General features: G+C 47.8%; 1 protein-coding gene across 11 annotated transcripts in view; it reads right to left on the reverse strand.

Moving 5' to 3' along the window:
• The window catches only part of LOC139227639 (transducin-like enhancer protein 3), a 111,383-nt gene that overhangs the window by 61,037 nt on the left and 36,921 nt on the right, over positions 1-13,425 (reverse strand). For 6 of the 11 annotated variants that reach the window (XM_070858553.1, XM_070858548.1, XM_070858544.1 and 3 more), the window contains exons 5-6: positions 9,359-9,421; positions 6,865-6,969 (exon numbers count right to left, since the gene is read on the reverse strand). In XM_070858553.1, the coding sequence (XP_070714654.1) occupies positions 6,865-6,969; positions 9,359-9,421 (168 nt within the window). Of the gene's footprint in view, positions 1-3,202; positions 3,317-6,864; positions 6,970-9,358; positions 9,422-13,425 lie in introns of those variants that run through there. The other 5 variants (XM_070858551.1, XM_070858550.1, XM_070858549.1 and 2 more) reach the window with 2 other exon arrangements.

Below are 13,425 nucleotides of genomic sequence, written 5' to 3' on the forward strand. Positions count from 1 at the left end.
CAACTCCACTTCCCCGCTCCATCCCTGGGTTACTTTAGTGCCCAAAAATCGATCGATCTCAAGTCTTGAATATACTGGGGTAGAGAATTCCAAAGATTCACCATGCTCAGAGTGAAGAAATTTCGCCTCATCTCAGTCCTAAATGGCTGACCCCTTATTCTGAGACTGTGACCCCTGGTTCTAGACTCCCCAGCCCGGGGGAAACATCCTCCCTGCATCTGCCCTGTCAAGCCCCTCACAATCTTATGTTTCAATGAGATCACCTCTCATTCTTCTAAACTCGAGAGCGTAGGCCCAATCTCTCCTCACAAGACAACCCTCTCATCTCAGGAGTCAACCTAGTGAACCTTCGTTGCCACCACTCCCTTCGAGGGAAGTATATCCTTCCTTGGGTAAGGAGACCGAAACAGTGCACAGAAGGAAATAAAGAGCAGATAGCGTTCCTCCTCCCGATCAGGAGGTGCCTCAACACCCCACCTCCCCCTTCCCCTCCACCCGTCTTCCCCCAGCGTTCCTCCTCCCAATCAGGTGGTCGCCCCACCCACCCACTCCCGATGCTGGAGCGTTCTGGCATGGAGAAGATGGGGCGGGAGAGCAGGTTAGTCCCATGCTGACCTTGTACTGCCCTGGCCTGCCGACAGCGAGGGGCTAATCTGGGGCAGCCCCCGCATGATCTGGCACTTGCGGGAGCAGAAGGGCAGAGAAAAAGAAAGAGAGAGATTGTGGTTATATTACAACAATTCAAATTCAAAACACACGGTGTAAACAAAACCACCACATGGTCTAAATTACTGAAAAGTACAAGTTCTGAAAATTCCATGCAAGATGACAAGCTTTGTACAGCAACAGGCTTCCCTCTCAGTTTCCCAACGTCAATACTTTAATCTACTGTGGCTGGCTGTGTGAGCCAACCAGCCCATGAACCCATCCCACACCGCAGTCGAGAGCAGTCAGTCCACACAGCCCTGTGCTTGCTCATTAACCGACACAAATTACCAGCATCTGTCTTCAATTTGCCGGAGGTCTGCCAGCGTTTCCCTCGGCCTCTGATCTTTTACCACCCTCTTTAACTATTTCTTTTTGAAGGGCAAAATGCGACAAGGGGTCTCTGCAAACCCAACAGGTGTTTTCCTGTCGGATGGGAACCGTGCCCCAGATTACAGACAGCAGCCTCAGCGCAGGGAGCAAACCAACAACAGACACGCAGGGCTCGGCTATCGACACAGACAACTGGCCCGAGGAAGTTCCCAACCCGCCAGCATCGTCGGAGTCTCCGGGAATTAAAGATTAATCTCCGTGACACGTCAACCCTGGAGAAAATCTATAAGGGCACGAAAAAACAAAACATTGTTCATTTTCTGCGAACATTTTTGCTAGAGTTAAGAAAATGTCGGAGATTTGGCGGGGGGGAGGGGGGGGAGTGCGCAGGAGGGGAAAGGTTGTTTATGAGTCAAGAATCATCCAATCGGGGTAAAGGAGCCGGTTTCGGATTGGCTGTGGGACGCGAGGATGGATGGGTAGAGAAACCAATGGCGGGACGGTCATGCGACGATACGTCCCAGGATACATTCAGAGGCGTCAACTCTCCCTCATCAAGGCCCCTCCAACAGGGCGGCGCTCCTTCAGCGCTGCCCCTCCAACAGGGCGCCGCTCCTTCAGCACTGCCCCTCCAGCGCATCTGTCTATGTTCCTATATGAAAGAGATTTGGAAACGGGTATAGAGTTGGCCGCTCGGTCTGCAGACAGAGATGAGGAAAGTGAAGATTTGTTTAAACTGGCCCCAACCATTGGCAACGGCAACCAGGGAGACAGAGGGGGGGGGGGAAAAAAAAACAAAACAGCGCCTCAAGGCAACAATGGATTTTGAGCAGGTTGTCAGTCAGGCGACGGGAATCAGTGAACCGTAGAATTGGGAGGTGACCCGTGAAGAAGCGATGAAAATTCATGCCCGTTTGTCCGGCTGGAAAATTGTCGAGAATTTCTCTGGTTGAAGATTAAATGAGGGAGCTAGAAACAAATAAAAAGAAAGACACGAGAGGACAATTTGTCCAGACTGTTTATGTCTGCACTGTCGTTACTTATCAGCTATGAGCATTTTTACTCTTTAACAAGTTCCAGAAACAAGAGTCAAACCTCCTTCGCACAGTAGCGTCTCCACCAGAGACGAGGTACTGTGTGACCTTGCAGAACTGAGAGAGACTGAGAGACACAGTCAGTGACCCAGCGATGCAAACAGGTCAAAGATCTGTAAACACAGCGAGACGTTTAAAAAAAAAAATACATTTAATAGCACGGTCGTAAAAAATAAATGGCAAATACCATCATCCAAAATATCGCTACTTTTTACTCCCGTACATTTTCCATCACTCCTGCCAAAGAAAGGTTTACACTGCAGTCTCCTGACCCAAAGCGAGAACGCACAGAGCTATATAAAGCAGATTATTCCGAGGGCCAATGGTGCTTGCATATTTCATCCGAGAAATAAATCACACCCTCAAAGTAAGAGGTTGGAAGACGGGCAGAGAGGTAATAAAAAATAAATAAAGTGGATTCAAAATGGCAACACACACACACACAGCCTCAAATTCACAAGTGACGTCTGTGGTACAAAAACATCACAAACACTTCCTCCTCTTCCAAACACGACTAGCGGCCTACTCTAGGAAAGCTCTCCTGATTGTGGGGAGGGAAGAAACGGGGACCAACAGCCAGAAACACAGTCGCGAGGCGCACAAAACCGTTTCCCATCCCAGTGATTCACAGGTCTAATGTCAGGACCAAGTTCCCGCGAATCAATAGCCACAATTTTAAACAGTGGCCCTCCAATGGAACACTCCCGATCATTAGCATCCGTGGTCGGACAAAGCACACCCTGCGGGGCTGACTGACGGGATTGGCTTGCGATTAACGCTGGGATTTTAAAGCGAGGCCACTTGTGGGGGGCGGCGGATGGGCAGACCCTGTTAGCCATCCCCCCTCACCCCATGAAGTCTCCGCTCTCTTTTACAAGAAGAAAGGAACCCACGCCTGAACGGCTCAGCTCTGTGAATGTGTGCCGTCAAGCGCAGAGCCACAGTCGAGGTGCTCCTTGATTGCCCATAATTCCAGCCTTGCAACGGTTCATCACACAAGCTGATTGATTGGCTGCCTGCTTAATGACAGCCCAACAGTTATATTCAGTCAGTCTCGAGGAAGCAATTACCTCTAAAATGGGGGTCACAGGCCTAACTCATTTGCCTTAATTGAATTCCAATATCTGCCTCCAGCTGTTGCGACCCGCCTCTTGGCCTCACAACTAGCGCTTAAAGAGCAGGCTAATCAAACCATGACTTCTTCATTCTTCAGCCTCCTACACAGCTTGCTACTACAGGGAGAAGAAAAAAAAACCTTTTTTAAAAAAAAAAGGCATTAAGAGCGCACCAGGAAGACCAGAGGGCATCGATCCCCTCATCTTCAGGAATCGGAAAAGGAATCTTTAAGGCAGTTGATCAATTTACACTTCTGGACGAAAGGCTACAACGAAGCACATGTGTCATTAAACCTTCCACGCAGGCTAAATGCATTTGAAGAAAGATTGTCTCCTTTCCCAATTACCAACCTTGCACAAATCTCCAATGCTCAGTGGATCATGGCATTTATTTTTTTTAAACACATGCCCCTCGCGCGCCCCCCCCCCCCCCCACCTCCAGATCATCTTGGTGACAGACAGAGTCCCTTTCATGTCAAATCCCTCCAATCGCATCACTGTCACACACCATCCAAACCAGTAATTGGACGTGCTAAACACTAATTTAACCCAATTAATTCTTACAGCAACTTTCATCAAAATAACATTGTCAGAGCCAATGGTGCAGTCACAGCTTGAGAGGAGGGCGAATCGCATCTCTTTAACAAAGGCACCAGACTACCGATAACAAAATGAAGTGGCAGGGTCTTTAAGGCAAGGCCCGAGCGGCATCTTCCCCCCTACCCCCACCAATAATCTCCGTCTCCGCAAACTGTAAGGGAGGTGCGAGTTTCACCAGCTTTGGGCAATGACCCCCAATGCATGCTGCTAAACTCGGGAGTTGTAAACCTGCCCCAGCGCTGGGTTGAACTTGGTGTTGGGCGGCCAGACGGCTGAGGGGGGAACCATTGGGGTTGTTTTCCTTGGAACAGAGGAGGCTGAGAGAAGACCTAATTGAGGTGTATAAAATTATGAGGGGCCCAGATAGAGTGGATAGAAACATAGAAACATAGAAACATAGAAAATAGGTGCAGGAGCAGGCCATTCAGCCCTTCTAGCCTGCACCGCCATTCAATGAGTTCATGGCTGAACATGAAACTTCAGTACCCCCTTCCTGCTTTCTCGCCATAACCCTTGATCCCCCGAGTAGTAAGGACTTCATCTAACTCCCTTTTGAATATATTTAGTGAATTGGCCTCAACTACTTTCTGTGGTAGAGAATTCCACAGGTTCACCACTCTCTGGGTGAAGAAGTTTCTCCTCATCTCGGTCCTAAATGGCTTACCCCTTATCCTCAGACTGTGACCCCTGGTTCTGGACCTCCCCAACATTGGGAACATTCTTTCTGCATCTAACCTGTCTAAACCCGTCAGAATTTTAAACGTTTCTATGAGGTCCCCTCTCATTCTTCTGAACTCCAGTGAATACAAGCCCAATTGATCCAATCTTTCTTGATAGGTCAGTCCCGCCATCCCGGGAATCAGTCTGGTGAACCTTCGCTGCACTCCCTCAATAGCAAGAATGTCCTTCCTCAAGTTAGGAGACCAAAACTGTACACAATACTCCAGGTGTGGCCTCACCAAGGCCCTGTACAACTGTAGCAACACCTCCCTGCCCCTGTATTCAAATCCCCTCGCTATGAAGGCCAACAGGACCCCGTTTCACTTAGCAGAGGGGTCAACAACCAGGGGCACTGATTTAAAGTAATTGGTAGGAGGTTTAGGAGGAGATTTGAGGGGAAATGTTTTCACCCAGAGGGTGGGTGGGGTCTGGAGCTCACCGTCTGAAAGGGTGATAGAGGCAGAAACCCTCACCACATTTAAACGGTACTTGGATGTGCACCTGAAATGCCGTAACCTACAGGGCTACGGACCTAGTGCTGGTAGGTGGGATTAGGCTGGGTGGCTCTTGGTCAGCCGGAGCGGACACGATGGGCCGAATGGCCACCTTCTGTGTGGTAATTTTTCTATGATTGCACTGATGCTCCCTTGCTGCGATACCCAGCATTCATCTCCCAATTACTGTCATCCCCACAACCCAAGCTTCACCCAGCAGGACATAAAAAATAGGAGGAGCAGGAGCAGTAGGAGGCCATTTGGCTCCTCGAGCCTGCTCTGTCATTTAATGAGATCATGGATGACAAAACACTCAGCAAACAAATGTGGTGGATAGACCAAAAACAAGCACCATTGGTCAGTATTTTTTCCCCCCCACAGTTGCCGAGAGGGATTGAAGATTAAAATGCCATCCAACTTTACTGATGACCACACCTCTGTACTCCCGGGGTGAGAGAGAGAGAGAGAGAGAGAGAGAGAGAGATTGAAATTAGAGTCACACTCCATTCCTGAAGGATTTTGTGATGAATCTTTCAAAGTCCTGCTTTAAGCTCAGACATCTTCCAAAGAAACGGAACATAAGGCCCATCATTTTTTTATTTGAGGGGGTGGGGAAGGAGAAGAGAAGCTCCCCATGATTTTCATTAAACATTCCTAAAATCTACTTCAGTGGAGGAGAGATTGAGTAGACTAGGCCGATATTCTCAAGAGTTTAGAAGAATGAGAGATGATCGAATTGAAACATATAAAATTCTTATAGGCTCGACAGGGTAGATGCAGGGAGGATGTTTCCCCTGGCTGGAGAGTCTAGAACCAGGGGTCACAGTCTCAGAATAAGGGGTCGGCCAGATGAGGAGAAATTTCTTCACTCAGAGGGTGGTGAATCTTTGGAATTCTCTACCCCAGAGGGCTGTGGAGGCTCAGTCGTTGTGTATTCAAGACAGAGATCAATAGATTTTTGGGAATTAAGCGATATGGGGATAGTGCAGAAAAGTGCTAAGGTCGAAGATCAGCCACGATCTCACTGAATGGCGGAGCAGGCTCGAAGGGCCGTACGGCCGACTCCTGCTCAGATTTATGTTTTTAATACAGAAATGGAGTCAAACACCACCCCACAACTTTGAGTAGCATTGACAAAATGCACTCTGTCTAACGCCGATGCTGAATTTTGTACAAAGGCGTGCCTGCAGCAACCATCGCAATAGAGCTTCTACACGTTAAGTACATGTTGAGATAGTGATTCGTGAGGAGGTCAAACACCCTTTACAACACATGGGTGGAGAGTTCTCATTTTTACCGTGTGTTTGGCTGGTTGGGGGGGCTCGATTCCACTTGGGATATTGCAGCATGGCTGGAGACACCGTGAACTCAAGCGGCGGGAGGTCAGAGGAGGTGAGCCTGTTTAGTGACAATAGCGGTGATTCTAACATACAACGGGCCACGTGTGGTCAGTGTGCCGTTCCCCGGTTAACGCACAGCTCAAATGTTCATGTGGAAAGTACCCCTAGAAATGACTGCAACAAGCTGCCGCAAAAATAAAAGGTTTTTTTTAAAAAAAACACTTTTTCTGTTCAATGGGCAACTTAACCGGGAGGCTCCTGTTGAACAGAGCGACACCGCGGCCAATTGTTTTGGCGCCGATAAGCTGCACTGACGATTACCGCCGGCGGAGAGGAATTGTGTGGTTCAGGTCTTTATGCTGGTTAAAGATCGCCTTTGTTAAAGTGCCACCGTCCTTTCAGAACGGAGACTGTAAAGTTCATTCGCAAACAGTGTCAAGTAATAAGAAGAGGGTGTACACACTGTGAGAGGCAGATTGGGAACACCACGTACCCCGATGATCGAATTCAACTCAGTCATAGTCACCTGCTTGGCACGCTCGACAGCCTGTGCCACTTGCTGCTGGTGCTGTGGGGGGAGACATTAACAAACTGATCAGCAATTAATGCGCAGCAAAGAATTGCAAGACAACCAGAACAAACTACTGCTTAAAAAATGTTCAACCCTCAAAAGGCAACTGAAGTTCCACGTGCTGCGCTGAACACGCTGAAGTACTTGGAAACCAACACAAGATCGAGAACATAAGAAATAGGAGCAGGAGTCAGCCATTTGGCCCCTCGAGACTGCTCCACCATTCAATATAATCTGATCGAATCTTGGGCTCAGCTCCACTTCCCCGCCCACTCACCATATCCCTTTACTCCCTTATCGCTCAAAAATCTGACTATCTCCACCTTAAATATATTCAGTGACCCAGCCTCCACAGCCCTCTGGGGCAGAGTTCCAAAGATTCACCACCCTCAGAAGAAATTCCTCATTTTAGTTTTAAAATGGTCGACCCCTTATTCTGAAACTATGCCCCCTAGTTCCAGATTGCCCCACGAGGGAAACATCCTCTCTGCATCTACCCTGTCAAACCCCCTCAGAATCTTTATACGTTTCACCCACGAGCCTCCTATGGCTGCACAGATGGACACCACCCATCTTAGCAAATGTAACTTGGAACATTCCGAATGTTTCTGACCCTGCAAACTTGGGTGGCAAGTCTTTTTGAAGTATCAGAAATTTACATTCAGTTAAATAGTGTCTGTAATGGTGACCATGAAACTACCGGATTGTCGTAAAAACCCATCTGGTTCACTGATGTCCTTCAGGGAAGGAAATCTGCCGCCCTTACCCGGTCTGGGCCTATGTGTGACTCCAGACCCACAGTAATGTGGTTGACACTTAACTTCCCTCTGAAATGGCCCAGCGAAACACTCCCTTGTACCAAACTACTGCGACAAAGTTAGCACTGTGGGAGCACCTTCACCACACGGACTGCAGCGGTTCAAGGCGGTGGCTCACCACCACCTTCGAGGGGCAATTAATGCCAGCCTTGCCGGCAACGCCCACATACCAGGAACGAATAAAATAATAAACCTGAAGGAAAAGGATTTGCAGGGCCACAGGGAAAGGGTGGGCGAATGGGACTAGCGGAGGGTCAGCACGGTCTGGACAGGAATGACCTCCTGTGCTGTAACCGCTCTATGAGGAGTGAAATCTGGAAGCTCTGTATGCCACACAATGGGTTGTGGCAATCTGGAACTCACTCCGGCAAACGGTCAAATAAAATGATTTGGACGGAGATCGATTGATTTCTGTTGGGCAAGGGATCAGGATCACAGGCAGGTAAATGAGTCAGAGTGTCATTGCGGCCCATCGAGTCCATGCTGGCTCTCTGTAGAGCAACCCATTCCTCCGCTCTATCCCCGGAGTCCCGCAAGTTTATTCCCTTCATGTGCCTCTCCAATTTCCTTTTCAAATCATTGATCGTCTCTGCATCTTACCACCTTCATCAGCTCGCTGGGCCATTTCAGAGGGCAGTTAAGAGTCAACCACATTGCTGTGGGTCTGGAGTCACATATAGGCCAGACCGGGTAAGGGCAGCAGATTTCCTTCCCTAAAGGACATTAGTGAACCAGATTGGTTTTTAAACGATAGTTTTATGATCATCATTATGGATACCAGCTTTTTAATCCCACAATTACTTTAATTAATTCAATTTAAATTCCACAGCTGCCGTGGTAGGATTTGAACTGATCATTAGTCCAGGCTTCTGGATTACTGGTCCCGTAACATAACCACTGTGCTACCAAACCCCATAAGCTGCTGTAACCAACAAAAATGCCCAAGCAGTTGAGTGGCCCAATGGCCTACTCCTGTTCCAAAATGTAGTTAAAGAAAAAAGACTTGCATTTATATAGCACCTTTCACGGCCACTGGACATTTCGAAGTGCTTTTGGAGTGTAGTCACTGTTGTAATGTGGGAAACACAGCAGCCAATTTGTGCACAGCAAGCTCCCACAAACAGCAAGGTGATAATGGCCAGATCATCTGTGTTTTTAAAGTGATGTTGATTGAGGGATAAATATTGGCCCCAGGACACCGGGGCTAACTCCCCTGCTCTTCTTCGAAATAACGCCATGGGATCTTTTACGTCCAACAGAGAGTGCAGACGGGGCCTTGGTTTAACGTCTCATCCGAAAGACGGCACCTCCGACAGTGTAACACTCCCTCAGCACTGCACTGGGAGTGTCAGCCTAGATTTATGAGCTCAAGTTCCTGGAGTGGGACCTGAGCGCACAGCCTTCTGACTCAGAGGTGAGAGTGCTGCCCACTGAGCCACAGCTGACACTTGAGACAAGGGGCAAGGTACACATACAGTATCCAAACTGAGCACGGAGGAACATCTTAAGCTTCTAATCTTGCGTGGTATTAAATAGCAATAACTGGAGGATTGAACAGGATCACTTACCTCTTGAGAGAGGAAAGGCATGATTTGTGCCAAGATTGTGTTTAGCCTTTTCGCAATCTCAGTCTGAGGAGAGAAAAAAACAACAAAAAGTTGATTAATATTTGAGAAAGTTCTCTTCACACAAGTTTGAGGGAAAGTAAAACACACTGTCCCAGAAGGCCCTGAATGCAAAGTAAATGCATGTACTCCAGAGAGAGAGACATACACCGTTACTTTGCGTATTTAACGTATGCTATGGAGAGCACCTCCCAAACCCGCGACCTCTACCACCTAGAAGGACAAGGGCAGCAGGCGCATGGGAACACCACACCTCCACGTTCCCCTCAGAGTCACACACCATATTAACTTGGAAATATATCGGCCATTCCATTATCGTCGCTGGATCAAAATCCTGGAACTCCCTCTCTAATAGCACTGTTGGAGCACCTTCACCACACGGACTGCAGCGGTTCAAGGCGGCGGCTCACCACCATCTTCTCAAGGGCAATTAGGGATGGACAATAAATGCCGACCTTGCCAACGATGCCCACGTCCCAGGAATGAATAACGAAACGGCTGGGATTTACGGTTGCAACATCAAGCTGCCACAACCAACAAAAAATGGGCGAGTAGTTGAGACAGGCCCAATGGCCTCGTCCCGTTCCAACATTTAATATCTCAGGCCCAGCAAGGAAGGTCCGAATAGCTCAGGTTGGCACGTGCACATCCCAGTGGGGAACTGATCCATACAGGGAAGAGGCTCCCTGCCCCCCCCTCAAATCATTTCCGAGTTAGCGATCTCCATAATAAAACCCATCTGGTTCACTAATGTCCTTTAGGGAAGGAAATCTGCCGCCCATACCTGCTCTGGACCTATATGTGACTCCAGACCCACAGCAATTTACAATATACATCAATGATTTACATGAAGGAATGGAGTGTAATATCTCCAAGTTTGCAGATGACACTAAGCTAGGTGGTGGTGTGAGCTGTGAGGAGGATGCTAAGAGGTTGCAGGGCAACTTGGACAGGTTAGGCGAGTGGGCAAATGCAGTATAATGTGGGCAAATGTGAGGTTATCCACTTGTGGCAAAAACAGAAAGGCAGATTATCTGAATGGTGACAGATTAGGAGAAGGGGAGGTGTAGTGACACCTGGGTGTCATGGTACATCAGTCATTGAAAGCTGGCAAGCAGGTACAACAGGAAGTGAAGGTGGCAAATGGCACGTTGGCCTTCATAGCGAGAGGAATTGAGTATAGGAGCAGGGAGGTCTTACTGCAGTTGTACAGGGCCTTAGTGAGGCCTCACCTGGCAGGACTGACATAGGAGGAGAGACTGTATCGACTGGGCCTGTATTCACTGGAGTTTAGAAGAATGAGAGGGGATCTCAAACATATAAAATTCTGATGGGACTGGATAGGTTAGATGCAGGAAGAATGTTCCCGATGTTGGGGAAGTCCAGAATCAGGGGACACAATCTAAGGATAAGGAGTAAGCCATTTAGGACCAAGATGAGGAGAAACTTCTTCACTCAGTTGTGAACCTGTGAAATTCTCTACCAGAGAGTTGTTGATGCTAGTTCGTTAGATATATTCAAGAGGGAGTTAAATATGGCCCTTATGGCTAAAGGGATCAAGCAGTATGGAGAGAAAGCAGGAAAGGGGTACTGAGGTGAATGATCAGCCATGATCTTATTGAATGGAGGTGCAGGCTCGAAGGGCTGAATGGCCTACTCCTGCATCTATTTATGTTTCTGTGCAATGTCTCTTAACTGTCCTCTAAAATGGCCCAGAGAGACACTCAGTTGTCCTTTACCACTACCTTCAAGGGCAATTAGGGATGGGCAATAAATGCCGGCCTTGCCAGCGACGCCCACATCTCGGAACAAATTTTAAAAAAAGGTAACACCAAGTGCCAAGGCGCTAATCCCTCACACACAAGTGACAGCCTTTTGTTGGGCAAGGGTTTCAAGGGATTGTGGATATTGGCCACTGGGCATTACGCCCAATCCTGTCCTTGCGAAAAGCCCACACCTTCTGTAATGTGTGCACCTGAGAGTATGCTCACTGGTTTGTAGAACTGTTGCTCCACCGGTACGCTCGCGGCCTTCCGCGAGAGGTGGGCGCCGGAGGGACTGGAGTGCATCATCACGCCCGGCAACCAAATTTTAATTTGATTTTATGTTTTAAAGTTTAATTTGTTTTAATTGCCGGGTTTTTAGTATCCCCCTCCCCTTTTATTAGGGGGCACTTGCAAAATTTATGATTTTATTGCCCAAAAAGTCAAATTAAAGAGTAAAAAAAAAACAAAAAAAGGGCAGTTGAAAAATTTTTGGAGTGTCCCCCAGATTGGGGGGCACTTGATCTAATGTTTATTTTGTTCCCCCCCCCCCCCCCCCAAAAGAGTTGTAGAGCTGTTGCCACCGGTACACTCGCAGCCTTCCGAGAGAGGTGTGCGCCAGAGGGACTGGAATGCATTATTACCCCCAGCAACCAAATTTTAATTTGATTTTATATGTTTTAAAGTTTAATTTCTTTTAATTGCCGGTTTTAGTGTCCCTCTCCCCTTTTATAGGGGGCACTTGCAAAATGTATGATTTGAGTGCCCAAAAAAAAAGCCCCCCAAAAAAAGGAAAAGAAGGGCCTTGAAAAATGTTTGGAGTGTCCCCCAGATCGGATGTAAGCGTGGAAGATAGACAACAGCTCTACAACTTTTTTTTTTTAGGAGACAAAATAAACATTTAAATCGAGTGTCCCCCAGATTGGGGGGCACTTGATTTAAATGTTTATTTTGTCTCCTAAAAAAATTGTAGAGCTGTTGTCCATCTTCCATGGTTACATCCGAGCCAGGGTGTCCCTGGAGATGGAACACGCGGTGTCCACTGGTACGCTCGCGGCCTTCCACAAGAGGTGGGCACAGGAGGGACTGGAGTGCATCATCATCACCCCCGGCAACCAAATTTTAATTTGAATGTCAACAACGTTAATTTTGTTTAAGTTTGCTGGTTTTAGTGCCCCCCACCCTCCTTTCAGCCAGGGGGCACTTTTATAATGTATGTTTTGTTACCCTCAGGAAAAAAAAACAGGGGGCACCTGAAAAGCTTTTGGAGTGTGACCCCCCCCAATAGTTGTAGAGCTGTTGCATTGTGAGTGGCTTAGCCAGTCACATGATGTTCACAAGACTCAATAAAACCCCAGCCAGTTGGGTCTAGGTCATCCATGATGTGGTATGCAGTTGAGCGCCTAGTGGATGAACTGGTAGCGTCTTTGTTAATAAACCAACTAGTTCTCAATAGCAACGTGTTATGAATTCTTAAGCAAAGAACCCATGAAGCAAATACATTACACCTTCCATAGTCATCAGAAATTGCTTTGCCATTTCAGCACCCAAACTACCCAAAAATGGGCTTTCGCGTCCTTTACTACAGCACAGGCGCAAAAGGCCCGTTGCCATGGGAACACGCTGGTTTAGTCAGCAGAAACAGACACTGGGGTAAAAGATCTATTCGTTCCCTATCTTCCCCACCCCATCCCCGATGACAACGTTACAGACCACTCCCTGTGGTAGATGGATCCCAACACCTGCTGGTACCTGTGAGAGAAGCCAGCACTGGAGAGTTAAGACTGCTCTAGTTAATTAGGAACCTTGAACTGGGATTGTATTTCACACAGCCCCCCCCCCCCCCCCCCCCCGAACACTTTATCTAGGCACTGGAGAACAACCTGGAGCAAGTGCTCAAAGTCAACGGTTCTCTCTTCTGGTCCCATCTGATTAAACATGCAATTCTCTAAGCTGTCCAATTAAACGCACACTGTCACATAACCAAATTACAGGCTGCATGATAACACAGCCTGGCTAGATTAAATAATTCTCTCAAGGGTTCCCTGTTCCTGACTTGGAAATCATGGGCAGCGGGGGAGGAAACCTTCAGCCAGCTCAAAGCTCCTTGGGCTTACAACACTTTATTCCTGTCAATGTGGAACTTTTCGGCAGTGCTGAACACATTCCTCACGCAACACCATAAATTTCACAAGCACTTGTATACAGGAAGGCATCATTATTGTCTGTCTAAATACTTCAAAAGGC

This window comes from Pristiophorus japonicus, chromosome 17 (genome assembly GCF_044704955.1).
Source record: "Pristiophorus japonicus isolate sPriJap1 chromosome 17, sPriJap1.hap1, whole genome shotgun sequence".
Classification (NCBI taxonomy): Eukaryota; Metazoa; Chordata; class Chondrichthyes; family Pristiophoridae; genus Pristiophorus; species Pristiophorus japonicus.